This window comes from Anguilla rostrata, chromosome 13, assembly GCF_018555375.3.
Source record: "Anguilla rostrata isolate EN2019 chromosome 13, ASM1855537v3, whole genome shotgun sequence".
Classification (NCBI taxonomy): Eukaryota; Metazoa; Chordata; class Actinopteri; order Anguilliformes; family Anguillidae; genus Anguilla; species Anguilla rostrata.
The window spans coordinates 5,408,893-5,419,991 of record NC_057945.1 but is presented as its reverse complement, the minus strand read 5'-3'; the positions used below and the strand labels follow the sequence as shown (position 1 = coordinate 5,419,991).

Here is an 11,099-nt window from a genome sequence, read left to right as displayed (position 1 = left end):
ATATACTTACAAATAAATGTGGTACTTACACTATAATGCTTTTTCTAAAATCTAGTATATATATAACAAACTTCTAATATAAACAAAAAAAAGTTTAAAAACCGTAAAAATGAAAACAATTTGAAGATTTCTGTTTAGTTCTGTCTAACTACTTGTGGACAAAAACAAGTATTAATAAAGACTTAAACATCTGATAAAAATCTCTTGATAAAAAGAAGAAATTTTCTCTCTCACTGTTGTCTCCGAATCTTGATCTCACAAGAATTGATACATCTCTATCCATCAGATAAACAGGTTACTTTCTATGTTTTTGTAATAAAAAATAAAAAATAAATCAATTAGAAAAGTATATGCTTTTATATTTTCAAAAGAATACACTTTGATTATGATTTAAATGTGTAAATACAAATGTTCCTCTTCTCATATGCACGAACATGACAAAAAGTACAGAAATACGCATTTAATGTTTAATATGAACTTAGTCTTGAGTTTTAAAAAGTGTTGAAGGCACAAAACCTAGTTAATTTTTACATAAATTTGAAGATTAAGTGTGCTCTCATGTCACAAAATTTTTCTGCAGCTGCAGTTTCCCAGAACAAAATGTCTGACAATAACCCTTTTACTCTGTTCCTCTTCAAAAGCCCTCGTGCAGGAGGCACAGCGTATGCTCGCCAACCAGATACTGTGTGTGGAGCGGACAAACCCGGACTCTTTCGTTATTGTCCTCGGCGACTTTAACAAAGGGAATCTCAGCCACGAACTGCCTAAAAACCGCCAGCTGATTAAATGCCCGACCAGAGAGGAGAACACTTTAGATCACTGTTACACTACAATCAACTGTGTCTCTCCCTCCACCCTGAAGCACTGTGCCGATCAGCTGTCTCCAGTGTTCACATTTTTAACACCTCACTGGAGACGTGCCACATACCAGCCTGCTTCAAGACTTCTACCATTATCCCCGTCCCCAAAAAAACAAGGACCACAGGACTCAATGACTACAGACCCGTCGCCCTGACCTCTGTGGTAATGAAGTCTTTTGAGCGCCTTGTACTGTCCCACCTTAAAACCATCACGGACCCACTCCTGGACCCTCTGCAGTTCGCATACAGAGTCAACAGGTCTGTGGACGATGCTGTAAACATGGCCCTCCACTTCATCCTCCAGCACCTGGACACTGCAGGAACCTACCCCGGGATCCTGTTTGTGGATTTCAGCTCTGCCTTCAATACCATCATCCCAGCTCTACTACAGGACAGGCTCTCCCAGCTGCACGTGCCTGACTGCACCTGCAGGTGGATCACTGACTTCCTGTCTGACAGGAAGCAGCACGTGAAGCTGGGGAAACACGTCTCCGACTCCCTGACCATCAGCACCGGTTCCCCTCAAGGCTGCGTCCTTTCCCCTCTACTCTTCTCCCTGTATACAAACAGCTGCACCTCCAGTCATCAGTCAGTCAAGCTCCTGAAGTTTGCAGACGACACCACTCTCATTGGACTCATCTCTGGTGGGGATGAGTCCGCCTACAGGAGAGAGATTGAACATCTGGTGTCCTGGTGCAGCCAAAACAACAAAGACAGTGGAGATGGTTGTGGACTTCAGAAAGAACCCAGCCCCACTCGCCCCCATCACCCTGTGTGACTCCCCAGTCGACACTGTGGAGTCCTTCCACTTCCTGGGCACCATCATCACCCAGGACCTCAAGTGGGAGCTGAACATCAGCTCCCTCACCAAGAAGGCTCAGCAGAGGATGTACTTCCTGCGGCAGCTGAAGAAGTTCAACCTGCCAATGCCAATGATGGTGCACTTCTACACCGCCATCACTGAGTCCATCCTCACCTCCTCCATCACCATCTGGTACGCTGCTGCCACTGCCAAGGACAATGGCAGACTGCAGCGTATCATTCGCGCTGCTGAGAGGGTGATTGGCTGCAGCCTGCCATCCCTCCAGGACCTGCACACCTCCAGGGCCGGTGACCTCCACCGGAAACCAATCCGGTGACCTAATGTAAGGAAAAAAGGACGTCTCTCGAACGTGATGAAAGAGTGCAAAGTTTATTTCCAATACCGGCAGTGACAAAGCGCACGAATGACACCTTGGATTCAGCAGAGTCAGACTGAACCACGAACCTTTCCAGAGGCTGCTTCTTATTTGTTTTCGAAGCTTTGAATACACATACCAAGACGGATGTAGTCAGTTTTTGTAACACCTATCAATTAGGCCATAGTGTATTGGCTGTCCTGTTGTGATTGAATTAGCACGTCTGTTGACTTGAATGGTTCCCAATCTCTCACTCCCGGTCGCTATTCTACCATTGTACCAACTGTATTGTGATCATGATAAGATCAAGGGAATGTGTGGCCAGCAGACATATTGGCATCAGAGACAGATTTCTTACACTAATCACATAAAAATCATGAAGTCATAAGTTGCAAAACAATTTTCTGGAAATAAAGGACACGTAATCAATTTCAACACTTTTATTTCTAAATTATAGTGGTTTAGTTATACAGACCAAGGGAATTACACACGATATATTAGGCAAAGCAGTAAAATGTGCAAAAGGCAAAAACACAAAATGGAAAAAGAAGTTAAAGAAATACAAAGTACAATATTTTTTTCATCATCATGAATTCACTTCACAAAGTTGTCTTTAGCCCCAAGTCACAGTTTCAGTGAAAAACTTAGAGAGGTGTTCTCAATACCCACAATTTTGAGTCTTCAGGTCTTGTAACCTGAAGGTCATAGGTTCGATTCCCAGGTAGGACACTGCTACTGCAGCCCTTAGCAAGGTACTTAACCAGCAATGCTTCAGTGTCTATCCAGCTGTATAAATGGATGCAATGTAAATGCAATGTAAAAAAAGTTGTGTAAGTTACTCTGGATAAGAGCGTCTGCTAAATGCCAGTAATGTAATCAACGTAAATAATCTTCAAACGATTGCAATGAATTAATTTTGTGTGATTTTGATATGCAAAATTAGTTTCGATAGCGATTCAGTAATTCGCATCAAAGCCTCGGTCATTCAGTTGCTGGATAGCGTGATGGAGGAGAGAGCGACCCATTCGTACCTGGGTATCAGCACATGCTCCTTGTTGTCTTGCGGGGCGTTTTGTGAAGAAAATGGCATAAACTGCCTGTATTTCTTTGAATCGATTCTTTTAGAATAAAAATGCATTTAAAAATGTTATTGTAAGCCCAAATATTTAGGAACAGTCATCAAAGGAGGAGGATATTGCATTTGCGGTGTTGGAATAATTGTAATGTTAAAGTCAAAATGCCCGATGCCGTCAGCTCTGGTCAAATATGAACGGAAATATAATTTAGAGGTTTTTTTGTAATTGCATTGGCAATAATTGTGACGTTTCTTTCAGAAAACATTTATGCAAGGTCATGCAACATACTTTTTATTGAATTTTTATACATATTTTCCAGGGTTGCCAGTAATTCTGTTGGGAACTGCATACTACTGTATAGCCAATTTGACTGATTTCAGTGTCAGAGTCCATATTGTTTTCCATATAAACTAGCTTAGCGCAAGTGCCATTCTGTTTTATGGGTCGTCTATTGAAAGTGAACTTGCGAATATTAACAACAGAATGAACATGCTTCCAGTTCTTCAACCCTGCTGTTCAGAATTATTTCACTTTACATCAAAAGGACTTTTAGTACACATTAGTACACATTTTATTATGACTTGATGAACACTTACTTTAAGGTATGGACCCTTGATTTGTTTTGCAATTGGCTGCACTATCCCTTTAAGAGGGCGTACCATACTGGTATTATGGACTGGGGCCACACAATCAGCACACTTGCCTACTATCGAGTATACAAGTTTTATGCTGCTTTGGATATGACCCAGGGCTGTTAGACTGAATTCCTAAAAGCCTGTCCTGTCTGCTTATTTTTTTATGCATTTCAGCAAGTAAATGATTAAGACATTTGTGTGCTTTCACGCCCCCCCCCCCCCCCTTTGGCCTACACTGGCTGACAACTGAAAAAAAACCACAAGACACGTGGCCCTCCAGAACAAGCCTGACACCCCTGTTCTAGACCAATCTCTGAGCAGAGCTTTTTTTTTTTTTTTTAACTGTGCAGAAAGGGCTTCTGATCTCTCATTCAGTAGTTAGTCCTTGCCCTTGCTGCAGCTCCATGGCATACTGCCAACAGAAAGTATGTGAGAGGTCAGCAAATAAAGGGCTGGTTTCGTTTCGTAGCTTGTGCATCTGATTGGCTCTGGCTGGTCAGAAATTTTAAAATGGCTGGGTGCCGAAGGAAGTTGCAATTTATGAGAACCAACTGGTTTTTTGTTTTTTTGTTTGGTTCTTGGGGGGAATTTCAAATGTAAAAAATTGGCATTTGACACTGGTTAAAAGATAAAAATAAAAAGGCTCTTCAGTTTGAATTTAATGAGTACATTTAACATTTAACAATTGTTTTTAGTTATTTGCATTACATTTTCAATGTTAATGAGTGATACTTTGCACTACGCCATGTTTATTGTTATGCATCATCAGGCCAAAGCAAATTCCTTGTATGTGAAAACCTACTTGGCAATAAACCTGTTTCTGATTCTGATAAACCATTATACTTAGTTAGGAATCAAGAGAGGATTTGTCTAGTTTTCAGGTAGGTAAGGTTAAAACACAGTTTTAATTTCTACTTTTACTTGACAGCGTAACCCACTATGTGCGGCCTGATCATGAACATGAGCGGCGCTTCGATGTGTCTCAGTTTCAGGTCCGAAAACTTGGAAGCTTCCAGCTCTTTCCAGGTCACTCTCGTCACCTCGCAGCCATCTCCAAAGTAGTACCACAGGGGCTGTAGAACATGCTGGAAGAAGTGTGTCCAGCTGGCAGGATCAGACGCCACGTGTTCCATGAAGTACAAAGCACCACCCTGTGGAACGAGGAGAGGAGGAGTTAGAAGAACTAAGTTTCAGACAAAACGGGCATCCAAATAATTAAGTTCAGACAAAACGGAGGCATCCAAATATTGATGCCAAACTGGAATGTACTGTGGGAACTGTTTACAACGCTTGTTTAACTTGCAGTTTGGAACTGGTGCGCTGATGTGGTGTCAGTCTTAACACCTGTTTTAATAACCCTGGTTTTGCCTTGATATTACAAACCTCTGTGTCTTACATGATTTTTTTGAGTGTCGGGGCAACTGGCTTATGAGCTTCTATTTTAAAACCAATACTAATGATTTTCACAGAGTAAGGGTACGGTTCAGTTCAGTTCCATTCAAGCTTATTTGTCATGTTTAAAAACCAAAACTGCTAAAAAGGAATTAAATGCACTCCTGCAATACAAGTTGTTGACAAGGAGGCATATGCTCTATGCCTATGCCCGTGACCATCGTCATCCTCTCCCCTGCCTACGCCCGTGACCATCGTCATCCTCTCCCCTGCCTACGCCCGTGACCATCGTCATCCTCTCCCCTGCCTACTCCCGTGACCATCGTCATCCTCTACCCTGCCTACGCCCGTGACCATCGTCATCCTCTCCCCACCTTCTCCCGTGACCATCGTCATCCTCTACCCTGCCTACGCCCGTGACCATCATCATCCTCTCCCCTGCCTACGCCCGTGACCATCGTCATCCTCTCCTCTCCTTCGCCCGTGACCATCGTCATCCTCTCCCCTGCCTACGCCCGTGACCATTGTCATCCTCTCCCCTGCCTACGCCCGTGACCATCGTCATCCTCTCCCCTGCCTACGCCCGTGACCATCACTCTGTCCATCCAATTGGATATAAAATCTCTTGGCTGCGCAGCTGCTTCAGGAATGTTGGGGGCTCAGCCAGGTCTCAGAGAAGAGGAAAGCAGAGAAGAGGCTCTGAAATGCGCCTCTCGCGTTAATGCGACGCCGCAGCTCATCCGTTGCCCAGCCCCAGTGGAATGTGCGGGAAAGGGGCGTGAAAGGCCGCCTTCTCTGCCCAGCTGGCACATCTCCTCCCCTCCCCTCCCCTGCTTCCCAGAGCGCCAACGGCTGGCAAGGGGTGGCATCGGAGGCGCCAGTGTGGCTTTGAAAGGCTAATCGGATGCCAGACTCGAACAAAGTCCATCACAAACAGCTGCAGCAAGGAACATGCTGAGTCAGCAGAGTCAGGAATAACATGCGAACAAGTGCAAGAGCAGCCGGGGAGACAATGCCATCTTTAGTGAGGTTGGGCGTATGATCCACAGTATGACCACGACGATGACAGCACGCCTAAAATACCTACCACGGTTGGGGTGCTGCATGGTTTCGTGGGTTGCTTAAAAAAAGACAGAAGATAAATCAAGCGGCGTAAGAAGATAAAGTGGAATTTATCCAAGTAAGCCAGGATGGCCCTTAGTGATTAGCTATTTCATTTTTAATTAACCCCTTCACGCAAACCCCCTAGTGGTCGGCATGCCAGCGTGTTTAGATTGCTCAACTCAGACATTCATTGCTCCTGCAACCAAACTATGAGTTGAAAACACAAGCCCTGTGTTCTAGTTTTATTAGTAAACGACACACGACAACTATGCCAAATATGGAGTTTCGCACCGCCGCTATGGACATTCATTCAACAAGCACCCCCTCCCTGTACCCATGACACACTGGACAATAGTGTCGATCTGGGCATTCATAAAAATATTATTTCACCACTCAAAAATTGTATTCCGTCATAGCAACAAGATAAACCCGACAATAGCCCTAAGATATGCCCGTGATATGCAGCAATGAAAACGCTGCTCACTGAATAACAAATAAACAAATTTTTCAAAAATCATACCATATCATTTTATAGTGAATATCTGGGACTAAATCTTACCATTGGTTGTATGCATAGAGATGTCCCTTTCAAGACTGAGTGGTCATATATTGTCTTGGACAATCAGTTTCTGAAATATACACTCATTTGTGACACCTGGGTACCTTCCAAAATAGCTGTGCGTAATACCACACGTTGTATACAGTGTTGTCGCCCTTTTTAGTACAATCTGGCCTGAGTGACAATTACTGTATCCAATAGGTGACAGTTTAAGCTTTCTAACAATGTATAACATGTCTAATTTTACTTTTGGAATAGTGTATATAATATTTTGGTTATATACATTATTTTTTTAATTGAGTGTCTTTAAATATGTTAGTGGTATTTTATAATGAGGATATTTCACACTATAATGTAAGCGTTTGTTGGTAGCTCAGTGTTTGTGTTTTGTGCACCGGATATGATGTGAAAGCTGGAACACTGCCAAAATGTGGTGGATGGTTGAATATTGTTTTATGTCCCATCCCCATACAAGAAAACATTACATATAGAGTGTACAGAAATACATACGAGAGTTAATGATTACACATATATGTACTGTACCACATTGTGTGACAATGTTTTGCATTATTTTTTAATCTGATATCAATGTTTCCTCTTAAACCTTCATAAGGGGCATATGTATATGCTTTATAACAGACAAAAAGCATTTTATTCATTTTTTGGAGAGATTTCGGATATGTTTTAAGACCCCTAGATATTTTAGAACACTGTACTGATGGAAAGCTTGTAATTCCCTCTTGAAAATGATGCAAGTGAGTTTCTTGAGTAAAAACAGTTGATTTGTAGTGAAATACATGATTATGTTGTGATTTACAGCAATGCATAATTTAGACTTTTTGGATTGATTTGGAAACTCCGGGTACATCGCTTGGTTTTTGCTTCATAGATCTTTAGTAGATCTACATATCCACCCATATATTTTATGCACTTGTGGTCAATGAGTTTTTGATCCAGGACATATACAGTTTAACCTGTTAATATGGGATCTATCAGTATTTCACTGCAAACTAAAAAAAGAGCGATTTCATTTTTGCTTTTTTGCCTAGACAATTGCGCATTTGTGGAACTTTATTTCTTCCTAAATTATGAATCTAAAATAGTATTGTGCCATAATTTAATTTAATTTAATTTAAGCCATTTTCCAAGTCTCTTTGGTGCGCACATCCGAGTAAAGTATTAAATAGAACGCTATATAAATAGACGAGGATTGGCCAGATTTAGCATCTGCACGAAAGGGTTACAATGGCATTTAAAAAATAGGTCATGGCATTTTGCAGTCGTAAATATGTTAGGGAAGCGTAAACGGTAAGTTAACGAATCAAACGTTTGGCATCAGTATCTGGCAAGGTTTCGTGTTCAAACTATGTTGAAGCTTATTATATATACGTATACTGCCATATACATGCCTTCAGCTTAGCTTTATTCTTAGCCAAGTGTTCTAGAATGCAAACTGCATTGCTGCAGCAACTGCTGCAAGACAGCCTATGAATTATCCCTTCGAAATACATTCGTCAACATTTGCCATTAATATTGCCGTCTTGTTCAATATGCATCTGTCTATGATCCCCACCAATAACACTAAACAACGCGATTTACTCACGGGTCTAAGAATGCGGTGGGCCTCTTCCAGGACTCGTTTAACGTCGTCTACAGAACACAGTACCAGCGTAGACACCACCACGTCCACCGCGTTGTCGCTGACTGCACTGAGATTCTCGGCCGAGGAAACCACGAACTTCTCAAATTCAAGCTGATCATTTGCGTCGATGGCTTCCTGCAAGTAGCTCTGGAAGTGTGGGTTAGGGTCCGTGCATATGACTTTGCTGCCAGAGGGGTAGAATTGAAAGTTTGCCCCAGTCCCGCAACCAATTTCCAGGATCCTCAGAGTGCCGTCTGGACCTGCGAACTCCGATAGATTGCTAAAAAGCTCCTTCTTTCTTTCGTACATTTTTTGGTTATAGTTCTTGGCTACTCTGTACATCATGACGGGGAATACACGTTTATATAAACTGTATATCCCCATAAATTCCATTAGATTGAGGGGAAAAGCTAATATTTTAAACGGCAATGTACAGATAGTCATAAACAACGACATTTTTGTTCCTGCGAATCACTAGACTCCAGTAGAACTGAGGAGGGTGGGCGTAGGCTGCAACATGTGTTTTGCCCTCAGCATGCGCAGTACAGGCTTTCGGTGAAGCCACACTATACGTGGCCCCGCCGCGCGGAGGAGCCGACTCCATTCATTTTGAATGAGGGGTGGCGGCCAGACCCCGCAAGGCATTTTGGGATTGCCGGCGGCGCGGCGGGAGGCGGCGAGGCTGCAGTGGAGATGGCAAAAATTCAACTTTGACCCCCTCGCCGCGTCGCGGTAACCAATCTGATTTGATCTAATGATCCGTCAAGTAAATTGTCCCTATTTTTTCTAATTTTAGTTCCACATTCTATCGTTCCACAATGGAGGACCTAACTCGTAATATCCGTATCGAGCTTCCCAACTTAATAAAATCTCCTACAGAGACACTGATAAGAGGAAATAGCGTGGATAAAAGTCTCTGAAATTGTCGGTGGCTCTGCAATGTAGTTATCGCCGTTAGCTACTATCACTGTCCAGTCTGAATAAAATTCATTTTTGCAGTAATCTAGCTCTGAAAATAGGGGCGACATAGCTCAGGAGGTAAGACCAATTGTCTGGCAGTCGGAGGGTTGCCGGTTCAAACCCCGCCCTGGGCGTGTCGAAGTGTCCTTGAGCAAGACACCTAACCCCTAACTGCTCTGGCGAATGAGAGGCATCAATTGTAAAGTGCTTTGGATAAAAGCGCTATATAAATGCAGTCCATTTACCATTTACCAAAATGTTAATAAGCTGCCTAGCTAGGCTAACTAATGTGTAGCTATAGTGAGTAACAACAACCAACAACAAAAACATTGTCTGCCTAATTAGCCAGATAATGCCTTCAAAGTTATATCTGGTTAGCTAGCTAGGTGGCTGATAGAAACGAACAACTAGCAACTCATACATTATGAAGATTTTTTTGTTTGTTACTGTTTGTTGTTACTCACTATGGCTAGACATTAGACAGCCTAGCTAGGCAGCTTATTAACATTTTTCAGAGCTAGGTTACTGCAAAAATGAATTTTATTCAGACTGGACAGTGATAGTAGCTAACGGCGATAACTAAATTGCAGAGCCACCGACAATTCCAGAGACTTTTCTCCACGCTACTTCCTCTTATCAATGTCTCTGTAGGAGATTTTATTAAGTTGGGAAGCCCGATACGGATATTACGAGTTAGGTCCTCCATTGTGGAACAATAGCATGTGGAACTAAAATTAGAAAAAAATAGGGACAATTTACTTGACGGATCATTAGATCAAATCAGATTGGTTACCGTGACGCGGCGAGGGGGTCAAAGTTGAATTTTTGCCATCTCCCCCGCGGCTCGCCGCCTCTCGCCGCGCCGCCGGCAATCCCAACATGCCTTGCGGGGTCTGGCCGCCTCCCCTCATTCAAAATGAATGGAGGCGGCGCCGCCGCGCGGCGGGGCCGCGTATAGTGTGGCTTCACCGTTCGCGACGTGCAGTGGGTGCCCGGCGTCAGTTCGCTTGTGGCGCGCGAGCTTCGCAGCCGGTTCGCGACGCGTTCGTATCTGGTGGAGAGGACGTCGCCCGCTGCCGTTGTAATAACAGTACTTCAACTACGCTTCAGTTACGCGCGTAGTGCGCTCGCGGTCGATACGCGTGCGGTGGGTGCCCGGCTTACTTCCGGGACTTCACAAGCTATCTAAGCTGAAGGCGTGCTTTTCATTCTATGGTGGGAGGGGCCAAGCAGTGCAGAACCCGGAAGTACGCATGTTAATCGCAGAAGAGCTACGGCCTAGGGACCAGCTATGGACATACATATTTACCTGGACCAGTGTTCCTGGATATAGATCTACCGTCCTGTAGGTTTTCACTCCAACCCAAGCAAAGCACACCTCATTTAACCGCTAGAGATTTTGTTCAGCTGCTAATATGTAGAGTCAGGTGTGCCAAATGGACAATAGACAAAATGTCACATTATGTGCTTTCGGCTAATTCCAGGAAAACATGAATGTCCACCAATATTGTATTTAAGGTAGGCTGCTTCCAGAGGTTAGCCATGGATAGCCTATTCAATAAATCTGTCTGCAGTATCGTAGTCTATTGTCAATAATGTAACAGTGACATTCTGGGGAGGCTAGACTTGCAATAGGTTGTATTTTTTTTTTTTTACCGTGGGCATCAAAGTTTCTCATTATTTTGGGGCCTAT

At 43.2% G+C, this 11,099-nt stretch overlaps 1 protein-coding gene across 1 annotated transcript; it reads right to left on the bottom strand.

Moving 5' to 3' along the window:
- Nucleotides 1-2,463: 2,463 nt before the first annotated feature.
- On the bottom strand, nucleotides 2,464-8,981 carry LOC135237652 (thiol S-methyltransferase TMT1A-like). The gene is made up of 2 exons (XM_064304974.1): nucleotides 8,408-8,981; nucleotides 2,464-4,900 (listed from the first exon to the last, which is right to left on the bottom strand). The coding sequence occupies exons 1-2, from the start codon at nucleotides 8,900-8,902 to the stop codon at nucleotides 4,667-4,669; spliced, it is 729 nt and encodes a 242-aa protein (XP_064161044.1). The 5' UTR covers nucleotides 8,903-8,981; the 3' UTR covers nucleotides 2,464-4,666.
- Nucleotides 8,982-11,099: the final 2,118 nt, after the last annotated feature.